Source organism: Phaseolus vulgaris, chromosome 2 (assembly GCF_000499845.2).
Source record: "Phaseolus vulgaris cultivar G19833 chromosome 2, P. vulgaris v2.0, whole genome shotgun sequence".
In the NCBI taxonomy this organism is placed as follows: Eukaryota; Viridiplantae; Streptophyta; class Magnoliopsida; order Fabales; family Fabaceae; genus Phaseolus; species Phaseolus vulgaris.
This window is the reverse complement of record NC_023758.2, coordinates 33,270,782-33,286,861: the sequence shown is the minus strand read 5'-3', so window position 1 is coordinate 33,286,861 and position 16,080 is coordinate 33,270,782. Positions and strand designations below refer to the sequence as shown.

Below are 16,080 nucleotides of genomic sequence, written 5' to 3'. Positions count from 1 at the left end.
AGAAAAATAAAATTTTAGTTTTTTTATGAATAAAATTTAGTTTAATTATAAAAGTTATCAACCGTAGCCGCCATGCCGTAATGGTCTTTTGTTTTCCTCCTAGAAGATGGATTAATTTTTGTGGGTCACAAAACAATGTACAAATCGAAAGCATTGCAGTGCGGTAAAGCAACCAAAAAACACGGACCAAAGATGACGCATGAGTGTTTTAAAGGTGAAAGTGATGGCTAAAGCGACATCCGTTAAACAAACTTGCCCTCTCTTAGCTACTAGTTGTAACCTGCTTTATTTTATGTATATAGACTACATAGATCTTTCTGTGTAGATTTTGTGCACCGAGGAAACACCTAAAGACATAATTAACAGTTAATTTAAAAATTGTAACCCACCCCCAAAAAAAAAAAGGAAAGAGAAGGAAACTAACACTTAGAATTAGAAAAATTGATGTTACAAAGAGGAAAGCGAAAGAAGAACACAAAATCCATAAATTACACAGGTCTGTACATTTCTTCTTCGCTTTGAACCAAAAATTAAGCAGCACCCATGGGAACAGGAAGTAGAAGGCAGGGCCACAAAAGAGTATAGATACAACAACCAAAGGAACTCAACACTGGTAAACAGAATAGCTCTTGCTTTTCCAGAAAAAGCTAAAAGCTCTCCCAGACTTTCTTCTTGAAATTGACTTGCATAGTGGTTTCATTTCAGCTGGAGGCATAGACAAATCACTAGTTTCAGGTGGGCACTGATGTGTCTTAACTGGTGAATGGTCCCGTCGCTGCTCTCGGAACAGCATCAAGAGTTTCTGAGCTTTTTCTCTGCCTCTTGGGGTCCCATTCACTGATATTGAAACCAATGCTGGTATAACCCCTTCTTGCAAGACCATGTCACAACACTCCTCACTTCTACTGCACAAAATTAGGAGACAAGTCACAGCTTGCTCCTGTTCCAAGAGCTCACCGGTGTCCAGTATAGAAGCCAGTGCACTAACAAGTCCGGGAGTTGATACAATTTCCTCCCTTCCAACTTGAGAAGTAGCTAAATTTATCAAAACAGCTATGCATCTTTCTGTCCACATGCAATCATCGTCTCCTTCAAGGAATTGTAAGCCACTAATGATGCCAGATGAAAGGAGGTATTGAATATTGGAGGGCACAGTAGAAAGATTATAGAGAGCATGGAGAGCATCTTGCTTGCATTGAATATCAGAGTCAGATTGGAGAAGCTGGATTAGGAACTGGATAGCCTGACTCATGCCAATCATTGGCTTGGCTTCTTCAAGGCAAGAGAGATTCAAATAGAGGGCAGTTGTACAACCATAAGAACTAGTTTTAGAAATCATTTCCTCCAACAATGATAATACTCCAGCTGATAACATAATTTCCTTATTTCTGTTGAAAAATAAAGATCAACTTCATGTTAATAGTGTGCAGAGGTTAAAAAGAATATATGAATTTAGAAGGAGTTAATGAAACACTAACTCCACCATATCGGTAAATTCCAGCCACATTATTGTTGGTATATATTAAATGAATCAGAGTCTAAGCAATGAAGAAATTATGTATATTATCGAGTTGTAGATGCATTCAATCTGGGCAGTGATCAATTTTTCACATCTACTTGCACTATGCAAATCTTAGTGATCAGTTTTGATCATCAATGGCTTTGGCTAAAACACAACATAATGAATCTCAAATACAAAGAACTGTATTGATTTTGTAATAATAAGAAAAGAAGTTTTACTTGATGACTAAAAACTGGAAATATAAAGCAAACCTGTTATTATCCACAGCCAGGTTGAAGAGAGCCATTGTTCCACTTTCCACAGCCATTACACTACCTTCATGGACAGCTGATTGCAAGAACTGCAAAAGTGCTTCGACAAACCCATTAGCCCCCATAAAAATCCTGGCTTCCTCGTCATCCCTCAGCAGCAACCTTAACTGTTCTACCACTTCACATTGCCTCCTCCAATTGTTCCCCTCAGTCAAAACTTTCAGAAAGTTAAAATACTGCTCAGTGTCTTCCTCTTGTGCAGACACACTTTCAGTCCCCTTTTGCACAGATTCCTCTGGGATACCACTCTCTTCCAAAGAAACCACATCAACACCCTTCAACTTGCAAGAGTTGACACTATCTACAGATTTTGAATTTGTAGATTCAGACTCTGATAATAAAAATTGCCAGTAGTTAAGGTCAAGAGATTCAGGAGGGCCTTCAGGAATAGGAACTCCATTTTGTTCACACCAACTAGTAACAAGGCCCTTAACACAGTAATTAGGAGTCAAACAAAGATGTGAAAGTTTCTGCTGGGTCTTTGGGCATTTGTTGTGACCATCACTGAACCATTTTTCTATACAAACTCTTTCATATGTTTGCCCAGAAGCAATAATAACAGGATCATACATAAGTTGCAGAGATATCGGACACCTTAACTCTTCAGGTGGAAGAGGCATCTGCCCTGATTTCCTACAACTATTTGGTTTGAAATTAAAGCAACTGAATTTGGAAAGCTGTCTGTCAAAGGCTTGACAATGACTACCAGGAACACTGTCCCCAATAGATCCCTGAACAGTGGGAGAACAAGGTGCAGAACCCTGAGAATCATTGTCATCTGAGAATTCACTTCTAAATAATTTGGAGTATTTCCTCATAAGATGCAAGAGATATGCAATAATTGATTCCTTCCGCTTGTCTTCCTCTGATCGAGCCCTTTCTAGGAGTTTCTTGAGAGCTCTTCTTTCAGCAAGAGCTGCTCTTGAAGATGTAATTCCAAGTCCAGTAGCAGCCTGGTGAAAACATTCAAGCTCATTGCTGTCACTAGAATCATTAAACTTTCTTCCCTGTTGGAGCAATGCAATCAAATCATTGCCGACTTGTTTTTCTGATGGGTCAAGTGCAAATTCTATTGTCACAAACTCATTCACAATCTCCTGAACCTGAACAGGTAATTAGTCAGTCAAACCTCAGACCAGGCTAAACATTGACAATGATAACAAGAGCAAAATTTGCACATGTGAATATGAAAAGGCCAGTGTTACAGAAAGCAAAATCCAGATGAAAACGAGGGCATTCAATTATTTTGGAATAACAAAATCAAACATCTAAAATAGGGCCACTCATTCATATGATCACAACAGAAATCAGTAAGAATAAGAGGCTCCACATGATAATAATGGAAATGGAACCATGAACCTAAACTAACCAACCCTAACCCGCAAAAAAAGAATATGGCATCAGCCATGTTGCTAAATAATATTACCTGACACCCAATAGATTGTGGAACAATTTCTTCCACCCGTCTAAGACTATCTTCAAGAGCAGATTTAGCTTTCTCAAATTTTAGGAGGACAGAATCTGCAGTTATAGCCTGCATCACAATTTATGTAATAAGTAACATATTTTACAAAAATGCATTTCAAATAATTTCACCCACCATCATCAGGAGACAAGTGCTTCATGAGATAAGGTAAAATAAAAACTGTGTACTTAGAAACATAATCAGCAAATAAAACTATAAAAGAAATAAATCGTACCAAGTAAAGTTTACTACACTCTGAGCAGTGCTGAAGAACATTCTTGACTTTCTCCAAGGCTACATGCAATGAACATAATGCCTGAATACCAGATTTACTCCTTGGCCTAGCAGCTTCTAAAGAAGGAAATACAGACAATACTTTGCAATATATAATAGAAAGAGTCTTGCACATTTGTCCGTGTAACTGCATAAGAGACCAGATAGACAATGATCAGAATACATTATTACAGAAAATAAAATTTAAAAAAATTTGACACAACGAGAAAAAACCAGAGCAAGAAAAACAGTATTTCAACAGTCCGTTACTGTTTTCTTTTCATTTGTCCAGAAATGAAAAACATTTTCTCAAATAGCAGTTACGATAACCAGGTGAAAAAAATCCATGCACCTTTGAAGGTAGACAGATTAAACTGTTTTGCTTAATTGAATACCTAAAAATAACTTGGCTACCTAATTGAATAAGAAACGGGTTTCGCTTTCCTACCTAATTGAATAAGAACATAAAAAAGACTGTATACACTGTAAAAGCAATTGTCAATCTACTACACAAAAAACATTAGAATTCCCAAAAATAGAATTTAAAATAATCAAAGATGTAATAATACCTTAGCATCAGTTGCAGTAAATAGATTCTCTTCAACCTCAGCAACATCCATCGTTCAAAGCACTGTCCGTGTTAACTTAAGTACCAAATAATCTCAACTATTTTAGCTGCAAAACCAAAAGGCAAGAAAGAAAGTTAACCCAGAAAAAACAGATGCTCAAAATCAAACTTCAAAAAACATGGAAAGAATAAGGAAGCAGAAAACAACAAATTCCATTTCGCTATACTTCAAAGTATAACATAAAAAATATCATGATATTTCAGGCATGATTATTCCATTTTATGCAGCGATAAAGCAAACAAACCACGGTACCAAGCCAGCAAAACAAGAAAAAGGCCAAGTAGCCAATAGCCTTTCGCTTGCCATACCCTTGATTTTCCCGAAATAAGAAGAACAAAATTCGCAACACCTCTCTCCCAAACTGAATAACACACCACGAGAATAAACAACAGATTGCACACGTCGCTAAATTTTCAAAACACCCTTCGAAACAACACAAGCATCACCGAATACTACAAATAATAATAATTATCCATCGGAAGCGGAACAGTGATTCAAAATATACAGCAGTTTCATCAACCCAGAACATTCACCAAAACAAATTGCAAAAAGTAAACCAAAATCTGCAGGATAAGGAATAGGGCTAGGGTTTTGGAACCAAACCGAAACATACCGAGCTGAAACACAAGTAAAAATCACAAGGAGGCTTCATTAAAAGGAGAAGAAGAAAGGATTGGAAAATTTTGGAGAGGGTGAGTGTGAGAGAGCAGTGAGAAAGAGAGCTTTGCTTTGGTTGCGAGTATAGGAATTAAAACTGAACGGTCTATTTCTATTTTTGTTTTTTTATTTTTGGGTTTGGAGATGAACAAATGAACAATTATTGTTAATTAATTGGTTTCAAGAGATTAGTTTTGGTTTGTGTGCATGCGTTGTTTTAAGTTAATGTTTGTTTTCAAATGAGTTTCGTTTCGTTTTGTTTTCAAAGGGGGAAGTTAGATTTTGCGCCGCTTTTATCTCCCGGTTCAGCACCGGCCCACAGTTGCCGACAGACCTCGTCGTTTTGTCGCCTAGCGGAATTGTCACAATTTTGTGCAATCACCATTTTACCCCCTCCCCTGTCCCCTACTGTTATTTTCTCAAGTTTGAAAAACCAATGGATTCGTTTTAACTTCCACGTTTAAATTCAAATATACTCTTGCCATGATTACTTCTAACATCTAGTTTTATAAGAATGCTTTGATTTTATTGGATCAATATCTTGTACGATTATTTTAATATTATTTTTGTTTGTATCAAACCTTTGTTATTTAAATTATTATCATAGAAATATATTTGTGTACAATTTAAGTTTTCTCAACAATCAACTTCTGTTTATGAAAAAAAAATGTTTCTATAAAAATACACAAATAAGATTAAATCGCTTTCAATTAAGTTACAAATTGTTTTCATTAATTATCAAGGAAAAACGTATAATGCAATCAATGGTAGATTATATATTAATTTTCTTAAAGAAATATACAAATATTTGTTTAGTAGTTGGTGAACACTTATTTTAGTTAAAACTTTATGAATTTATTAACCCACTTATATTTATATATATATATATATATTATTTTCTATGTTTTTTTCGTTTTAACAAAGACAAAATAATAAAGAAAAATTTTAAGGACAACTTTGAATTTACTCCCCTAAATTTATAAGCGTCATGATATTAAATCTTTAAAAAAAATTAGTTACCTAATTTGTCTTTGAGTTTGTTGTTATATTAATTTTTTTTAATGTTTTGTATCCAAATGAATCTCTGAAATTTTAGTCAACATCGAAATGGCGGCTGTTCTTAAAAATAGGTCTACTTAGTCAAAATAGTAAGAAGTTTGTTTTAAACGTTAAAATGATATAAAAGGAGATGACACGTTTGAAGAGGTAAAAGACTTTTTTTTAGATGTATTTATTGGTTGGACGAACACATTTTCGTTCGAAAGATACATTTGATTATTCGAAATAGATTTTGTTGACCAAAATTATTAAGAGCATGTTAAGTTAGTTTCACGCTTAAAGCAATTTTTTTTTTTTTCGTTTGCATTTAACTGTCTCAAACATGGTGCAACCAAGTTTGGTTTCAAATGGAATTTTGACCCGAGAACATTGTAATTTCTTTTCAAATTCAACGAAAGAACATAACGTGATATATATATATATATATAAAGTATTTTTTTTAAATAAGATAAGAAATATAAAACAAAATATTAAGTATAAAGGAATTGAAACTAAATGTTAGTATATTGATAAGAATAAAGTTTTAATCTAAAATAGTAAATGAGGTATTTGTGGTTAAAAAAAATTACAGTGAGTATATTAATGTGAAATGGTCATCTATATAGGATATTTTATGGTTTATTGATATTAATTTTTTTTATCATCAAATATAATAATAGTATCAAAATTAATAATTTGTCTGGATAATCGATCCAAATAAGTATAATAAAGTGGTCTTTATAAACAAGTGTGTCATAGTAATACTATGATTAAATGTCATTATCGAGGTATATATGGTTAAAAAAATATTTTCACTCAAGAGAGTGTACAATGAGTAAGAAATTCACACTTCATATATTATTTATTAGGAATCTAATACTTTGTTTGCTTTAAGGGTTCCACTATTGAAAATGAGATATTAGGAAATATCTATGGTTTGGATCAATGGATGTGCAGGAAAGAGAGGAGAGTGGATCCGTGTGAACCGTGATTAATGCAAAAATTGGAGGGAAAAACCATGTAGGATGGTGGTGTTTTCCCATTTTGTCATTGTCTTTACTTTGTTATTCATGCAATAATATATATATATATATATATATATATATATATATATATATATTAATACATTTTATTTCTATTATATTTTTCATCATATTCTATCATATTTCATACTTTGTTTTATATATTTTATCTTCTTTATAAATAAATTTCTTGTACAATTCACCACTTCTATCAGTTCAGGCGGAAGGTAAGGAGGAGTGGTACAATTAGGTCTTCTCTTCGATATGCGATATCAGTATGTCAAGCTCTACATGTAATCTTTTTCATTATAAAATGTCCTCTAAACTATCTACATGATTTATGTATCTACATACAATTTAAATAAGTGAATAGAGAAAACTTTCAAAATGTACAAATAAATGGTGAATTTATAAACTTACATTTTATACCTTTTAAGAAAATTAAAAAAATCTCACACAACTATCACAAACTTCAATGAAATTTTCTCACAAATCCTTAAGCCCCAGTTATTTTTAATGGAAAGACTGTCCACAAGAGGGGATGAACACCGATATCAACTATTTAGACCTAGTGATGTGTATAGAAGTGTGAGGAAGGATATCCCTAATGAAAATCACATCCCTCTCACATGCAATGTTGTAGAAAGACATATCAACATTGATGATTTGTCTAATTTATCTCATATTTTAACAAGCTGAAGGAAAAAATAATGAAGAAACAAAACAAAACAAAAAAGATCAAATCATATTATAAAATAAAAATATTAAATATATTTATAATAAAAATATAAATATTATCTAATTTATAATAAAATTAAAAAATCTTTTTCAATCATCACCCCCACTTACTTACAAACTTGAATAAACTTTCTTTACAAATTCACTCTAACATACCTCAATTCAAATACATTCATTTTCTTTCTACTTTCCTCTCAAATCTCCACACATCTATCTCCTTAAATCCTCACACATCCTCTTACCAATCCAAACATAACCTTAATCCAAACAAAACATAAATATTGGATTTGGCCGATATTAAATTAAATTATTTTAATTAAAAATCAATTTAAAAATTTGTATTGAATTAATGTTAGTTTAATCAGCATTTTAGATTCGATCTTAAAAAATCTACACTAATAAAATAGATTTAAGATTCCTTGGAGATGGGATGTAAATCCAACACTAATATTAACTAATTAATTTCAGTTTTTTTAATCTTCTCTAAAATTATCATTTAGCAGAATTTGGCATCCATTGATTATAGTGAAAATTATGTATGGTTGATAGGGAGGAGTTTATCTTGCACTTTAAGATCAGTTTCCATTAATTCTCAGTTTTCCTTTTGAATTCCTTGCAAAATATCTCATTATCCCCGTCAATGTTGTACATGAAACCATCTTAAACTCCAAGAAAAATTAATATCTCCATCGCTAGATATGGAAGAATTTGTAAACCAGATGCATGATAACTTCATACAAAAAAATGCTAAATATACTACAAGAACAAGTATTAAAAAAATAACCGTATAAAATTCTTAGTATATTGCTAATAAATAAAGATATTATTTTAATTTAATTTCATATGGGTCGTTTAAAATTAAAAAAATAACATTTATACAGTATAAAGAAACTGTTTACCCTTTATATATAGTTGATTCTTTTCAATTTCAAACAACTGGTATTTATAAAATCTACACTAAAATAACATCTTTATTTACGTTCATGCTTAAACAATCTGAAATTATCATTATAGAGACATTTTCCATACTTAACAATGACCAAGATTCTCACTCGTAACAAAACAACTGTTCCCATAATTTTCAATTTGATTTCCTCTGAAAAGTGGAGTCATGTTGGAGGAGTTTGGCGGCTGTGGCGGTGGAACCGTAGAACATGGCATTGGTGGATCTTAATGTAGGTTCTGTAGTTTCTTCTCTTGCAACGTTGTGATGAGGTTAAGCTTCAAACTTTCCAAAGAGATCTTGAACTGTTCAAGATCCTCCAAACCCATATCCTCAGAGGAGAGATTCCACCAAGGAGGAAAGCGAGAGCTATTCTTTTCTGCCCCTTTCATCTCTTTCAAGAGCTTCTGTTTTTCTTTCAACTTATCCTGCTCCTTCTCGCTTGTATCGCTGCAATGTTGAGACGACCCTCCGTCAAATACTTGTTAGGATAGACTCAAACCTGCCTCTGATACCATGTTACGAAGTGGACTTTAAGCTTAACTCAACCTCATAAAACCGGCTCATAAGGTTGAGGTTTGCACACACTTATATACAATGAAATGTCCTTATCTCTAGTCGATGTGGAATCTCCAACACTCAAAGAATGAAAATCTAAAAAATATAAGAGTCCTGATATATTGACACATGACGCTACAGACGTGACAATGATGTAGTAGAATGAGATTGTGCACTAACGAACAATGCGATCAATATTACAACGGTTCTTAATAACAACCGGTGTAATATATATTTTTTACTCAAAATAACACATATTACATCGGCTAAGTCATCTAACCGGTGTAATATATAACCCATATTCAGAAGACATGGAAGGTTGTTCCGAAGACGGTGGTATTGAATCAGAGAGTTTCGCCTTCGATCCTTGCGGTGAAGGGCCTTACACTGACGTTTCCGACAGTCTAATCATCAAATGGCAGTGTTCTATGGATCTGTTTCGACGTCGACCAGTTCCGCGCCATCGTCCACAACAGTGGATGCACGCGGTCCTTGCTGTTAGCGTCGTTCCTAGTGCGTCGTCACGTCGAGCGTGGCAACGACGATCTCGACGAGGCGCTGGAGGTTCTTGACGGTGTCGAAGCCGAGAGCATAGTGTTGGTGATCTGGGAGGAGCTTATCGAACGATGACTTAGCAATCTGGAAAGGGTCGCAACCCATGAGAACGACGACTTTCAACTCAGCCTCGTAGCAGAGGAACTCGTCGAGGAGGCAACGAAACCAGGATATAGAGAGGATGACGTCATCGGAAGAGTCCTTGGTGGTGGTGGACAAGAGTTGGAAACAACGGACGTGCTTCTGAAAACATTATTGTTACAAAACTGCCTTTACCACATCATCATTGTCACATCATCATTTTTTATCACTTTAGCAACATCAAATGTATATGATAGTGTAGAGGGTGTATCAAATGTATATGATGGTGTAGAGGGTGCTAAAAGAAACATTTTTCAAAACATAAATCACACAATGTTTAGGTGGGAGTTCACTTTTATAATGTCCTGATGTGGCACCACTCTTTTTCATTGTATTAAACTGATATAAGTTAAAAATGGGTATGAGTTGTTATTATTATTTGACCAAAGACTAAAATAAAATGGAATTAATGATGGATGATGAATGGCACGTGATTGTCTCCTGGAATAGATGAAACAGAGGGAAACAGAGGGCAACAGAGGGCACGTTCTGTGCATGAAAGCAACAGCACCAGTGGAAGAAACAAAATCCAGCTCAAAACGCAAAACGCAATGTTTATTTGCTTCGAATTTAAGAAAACCCATAATTATAAATTATGACTCAACAATGTTATACTTTTTACTGCTAAAAAAATTGCTAGTTATTTTTTCAACTTACCTGTTTATTCAAATGTTTATTCTGCTAACTTTAAATTAGATATTTTACTCCATAACATGAAGATAATAAGTTAGAAATTTTACTCATATAACTAAAATAAAAACATAAAGCCTTAATTAGTTAAAGTTTTACATACCTTATAAATTTACGTATTTTTAATTAAGTTTTTACATTAAAAAAATCATTTTATTTAGGTGTCTAATTTTTTATATTTTTATTTAAAACCCATATTATTTAATTATGTCGTCAAAATAATGACTTCCGGATTCAATTCTGTATTATTTGATTTTCGAGTATCTTCTAATTTGTCAACTCACTTTCAAATAAAGGAGGAGTGAGTTGACTTTGAGAAAAAAAAATGAGTTGACCAATAAAGATGAGAAAACAACAATAGCAGTCATATAATCGTTGATATCAAAATTAAAAAAATTAATGATAGGATATTTAAATAAAAGTAAAAAAAAAAAAAGGCAATAAAACATTTTTCTAAAATAAATATTTTAAATTGACAAGTTACTTAAAACTTACTTAAATCAAATATATACTTTATTTTATTAATAATTTTTTTAAGGATTAAGTTCTATTATATGATATTTTTATTTATAATATTTAAAAAATTAATTATGAATAAGTTAACTTTTATGTTTAAATTAATTTTAAAAAAATGATTTATAAAATGAGGTTGTATCTATTTATATGATATAAAATGTCTTTATCTTTAATTGATGTGGCATATATCAAGAAGTGAATTTTAAATTTAGTTCAATCTTATAAAACTGATTTACAAGATGGGGTTTGTACCCACTAAAATACTCTACTAATACTCTACTATCTTTATTTTTAGTTGATTTGAAATCTTCAATATAAATTAATATTATAAGATGATCCAAATCTATTTGGGGTGAGGGATAGTAATGAAAAATGAAAAGAAAAAAACAGAATTGAGGGAGTGATTGGTGGCATAAGCCAAGGAAGGCTACATGTCTATATTGCAGTGTGTATTGTTGTTTATTGAGCAGTATCTTTCCATTATAAAAGATATCTCATTGAGTTCTATCCTATTTCCAGTATTAATACCCGTTACTATCAGATAACAATATAGCTAAGAAAATATGAGCATTGTTCCCAATCAAATACACCATAGAGCAGCAAAAATTATCACATCACCACAAAATTTTACAGTGATCCTACAAAATGCTCTAAAATTAACCAATAAAATTGAGCCCGTGTTAAGTACACAATATTTAATGAATTACTTACTATGGCATGAAGTGCAATTGGTTTCAACAGTCACTAATTAAATTTGATATGTTATACTTTTAGGTTCTTTTGGAACTATATATGAAGCTGAATGGAATGGCTCGGTAAGTCCCTCTCTTTTTCTTTCATAAGTTTTTCAGCATTTATCATTGTATATTGCAAATTCAACTAAATCATGTGTAATATATTAATATGTGAATGACATCTCTATATATATACAAATATTTTAATAGATCTGAGAGAGTGAATTTGAGATGATTTAAAGAAAAAATGTAAAGAAAGTTATGATGTTTTGATTAAGGTAAATATAGTGAAAAGTATAAGAAAAATTTATGAAAGTTTGTGAGTGATGTGATGGGTATGATTAAAATTGTATTTTTTTTATATTTAAAAATTGTTGAAAATTAATTTGATTGATTATTTGTGAATTATTGTAACATCCCTAATTTTTACACATACATAAAAAAACAAAAGGAAAACAAACACTATCTACTTAACATATGAATATATACAACTATCTCATAATTGTATCTAAAAAAAATATCTCTCTTCATAGGGATTTTAATATATACATCAAAAGTTTTAAAAACTAAAAAGAGTATTCAAATAAAATTAAAGCTATAAAGCTATCACATCCTCCAGCTGCTCACTGAGGAGCTCTATTACCTACAATCTCATCGGCTCCCGTGTACAACACGATCATCACATAGATAAAGAAACAAACACAAACAAATAACAGGGTAAGTTAGCTATATATATATTTTTTATATGATTTTAATTTTAAATTAATAAACATAATTCATCAAGTCTCATACAATTTCTCAAACCATCAAGTGTCTATTAAAATTCATAATTTATCTTTTACATGTCAAACTTCTACCGACTCACAACACAAACACTTGGTTATACCTCCAGAAGACTTGTGTGTTGACTTAGACTTAGAAATTTGCACATGTCATACTATATCATTGTGAAATCCACACAGTTATGTGCATAAATAATCTCTCTCCTAGTATGACAAGGTTAACTCATATAATAGGTCAAAATTAATTATCTTTCAAACAACTTACACATGCATATGAACTTCCTTCGACTCTCACCACATGAATAACTTCATCTATATGATTCCATTATCTCAAGAGAGTCATGATATCTCCTTCTAGACGAATCCATAGTCAATGCACTCCTAAACAATCTTAACACAATATTTTCTTTCTTGAAAATACTATGTCTTAATTAAAATTTATATTCTGAATCTCACAATATCCAACATCAAACAATCAAATCATACCAAAGTTTAGAATTTCCATAACACACAACAATTCATTTACTAATCATATAAATGTTTAATTAAAGAGATTTTCAATTAAATATACATGAAATAAAAGTTTACATAATTTATAAGTTAAACAATACAGGAATAAATAAACCAACCTTTTAAAAGCAAATATAAAACTTTTAATTTTTTTACAGAGAGTCTAGTTTGAGCGAGAATGGGTCTCGCTCAAGCAAAAATTCTCATGCTTAAGCGAGATTCAACCCGAGAGCACCTAGAATTTCATCTTAGGTCTCGCTTGAGCGAGAATTTACTCACTTGAGTGAGAAGGGACCTAAGAGCACCTCCTTTTTCATTTTATTCTCATTTGAGCGAGAATTATCTCACCTGAGCCAAATATGCAGAAAAATTCTGCATAAACTTGTTATACCTATTAAATTCTAAACCAACATTTCATTCAATTGGTAAATTTATAAATCTACACATTATATTTACAGTTCATGCTCAGAATTATACAAGCACTCTCATTGAGTCATTGAGATAGTATATCAATTTATACACATATATGATTTCTAAATCAAAATTAAGCAATCAATTCTCATCAAACATCTCATTTAACTTGATTCCACAAACTATTCAAATACATTCACTAACTCATTCAATTACAAACTCATATAAATTCTACCACATCTACTATATCTACCATTTCACATTTCAATTTTAATCAATTTCCAATCGACTCAAAACAAGAAATCCCGCAAACAAAAATTTGGAATTGGTGACCACATCACCTTCACATCCAGATCTTCTAGCCTAAGGTTCTATTGAAAATTTAAAGTAACTTCCCTTACCTTTAAAACAGATGCTCACTAAGAGTTTCAAACCTACCAAAAGCTTCAAGAGTAGCTTAACCTGCACCATAGAGTTCTAATAAAAAATCTAACTATACCACTAGAACTCTAAGCTAACAAAGACTAATCTTAAAGCTAAAAGGATCACATGCGTAAACTTAGATCGAGACAGATCTACAAGTTCAAAATTTAACTCAAAGAGAAAAGTAAAATTGAACTTATTCTATTAGAGATTTTGATCGGATAGTCTTTGTAGTCTTCGCTGCCAGGAGTCTAATGACGGACTCCGATTGTCAAACTTAATGATGATTTCAGTTTACAAACACAAGTTAGAGTGAAATAAGTTATGGTAAATCTAGTCATATTAGACCTTATCAAGTATCTTCCTTTAGTGAGCTTTTTTAACATGCTTGTTAACATTTCTCTACCATAAATATAAGTAATGATCATTCTTCCCTTCTTGATAGTAAGTCAGTGGACCTCCATATGCTTTTAAAAATCTTCAAAGATTAAATCAATATAATCAACACATTGAGTCCAATACAAATACTCTCAATTTTTCATCACAATTCTCCAATTGTCTTAAAATTTATAACATTATAATTAACCACTTGCACTACATTATGCTCTACAACATATACTTCATCTATAATTTTTGATATATTAAAGATATCTAATTAATAAAAAAAAACAGGTCCCATAAAAAACATTTACACAAAAAAAGTTACAAATTAAACATTCTTTATATGTATAAACCATGTAACATAATTGTGTAATATGTTATATATCTTCTACTTGTCCATATACTTTTGAAGGATTAGAAAGGAAAAATAAAGTGCAAGAAAGGAGAACAAAAATAAAGAGAATGGAGAATGAAAAAGCAAATCTTGTCGAGAAATTGTCGAAAGAGATAATGTGATGTGACTGTGGAAGGAAGGTGAAATGTGACTTAGCAAATATTGTGATGACAGTGGTAGTGTTTGGAAACATGATGCGATGTGATGTGGTGCTCCTTTATGAAACGCGAATCCTATCACTATAGACCACTCCTCTATGAGAGTGTGAAAGATTATGTATGAGATAAGAAGAATTTAAAACATGAATATATAATTTATATAATTGAAGAATATATTAACTTTAATATAAGAAAATAAGTGAAGGTATTTTTAATAAACTTCTTCATAAATATTTTTAAAATAAATAAAATAAAAACACATGAATGAATATAAAAATTAAAATTAGTTTATTCATAAATTAATTTATACAAGATCTCTCTTATAATCTTTCTTGATTTTTATTTTTAAATTTATATATAAATTAATTTTAATAAACAAAAGAACTCTTAAAAAAAGATATATAATCTGTCAATGAAATAAAGTTACTTTTCTTAGAATAAGAATATAATTAAAAATTATTTGATTTTAAAAGTAGTGGCTTACTACATCATAGTTTGCCTGCATCTATTCGACCACACACCGAAGGCAAATGTCAAAATGTTTGTGTATTTTATTTGTTAACCTTTCTACATATAGATGTGTTTGTTTTAAAATGCGATTTGTTCGAGTTAGAAAAACCCATATTACATAAAAGCTTAACTTTCTCGATACAAGAATTTCTATTTAGAAATTCCCAATAAATTACCGGAAATAAATTAAATATTACGACTTGAGTCAATCAAATGTTAGATTTTCGTCATTAATTAATAATAATAATGTAGTCGTCTTTTATGTAGATTCCTATTCTATATATCCAAATTAAAACAAATACTCATAAATTTCAAAAAAAATAAAAATTAAATCAACTTGATTTGAATAAGATTAGTGTGTCCCAAAAGGTTAAGAAATAAAATAACTTGACTTAAATTTAAAAAATAGTAAATTGTCTACATGTAAATATTACCATTCAATTACAAATGAATATTTATACTAAATTTAATGATTTTCACAATAATTATTTTAAAACTTATATAAATAGTTAATTTTATTGATTAATTATGTAAATAATTTTATACTTAAAATGCATATAAATTAAATTCTTAAAAACAGCTTAAATTGTTGTTTTTATAATGAAGTGCTTAAACTTACGAAAATTTCCTTTCTGTAAGAGTCAAACTCCACATAGAAGATATTGTTAGTATTAACGTAAAATTTATTTGAGATTAAAAATAATGACTATGCTATGACC

General features: G+C 31.1%; 1 protein-coding gene across 1 annotated transcript; it reads right to left on the bottom strand.

Annotated features, from left to right (window-relative positions):
- Positions 1–409: 409 nt before the first annotated feature.
- LOC137811562 (U-box domain-containing protein 6-like) lies at positions 410–5,121 on the bottom strand. Its single transcript, XM_068613347.1, has 6 exons — positions 4,814–5,121; positions 4,141–4,246; positions 3,534–3,719; positions 3,260–3,367; positions 1,774–2,936; positions 410–1,388 (listed from the first exon to the last, which is right to left on the bottom strand). The coding sequence occupies exons 2-6, from the start codon at positions 4,189–4,191 to the stop codon at positions 605–607; spliced, it is 2,292 nt and encodes a 763-aa protein (XP_068469448.1). The 5' UTR covers positions 4,192–4,246; positions 4,814–5,121; the 3' UTR covers positions 410–604.
- Positions 5,122–16,080: the final 10,959 nt, after the last annotated feature.

Excerpts from the sequence above, each read along its gene's own strand:
- LOC137811562 (XM_068613347.1), bottom strand. The coding sequence starts at position 4,191 with ATGGATGTTGCTGAGGTTGAAGAGAATCTATTTACTGCAACTGATGCT. Across the intron at positions 2,937-3,259 it reads CACAATCTATTGGGTGTCAG|GTTCAGGAGATTGTGAATGA; the intron begins GTAATATTATTT and ends TTACCTGTTCAG. Across the intron at positions 1,389-1,773 it reads CTGGCTGTGGATAATAACAG|AAATAAGGAAATTATGTTAT; the intron begins GTTTGCTTTATA and ends ATTTTTCAACAG.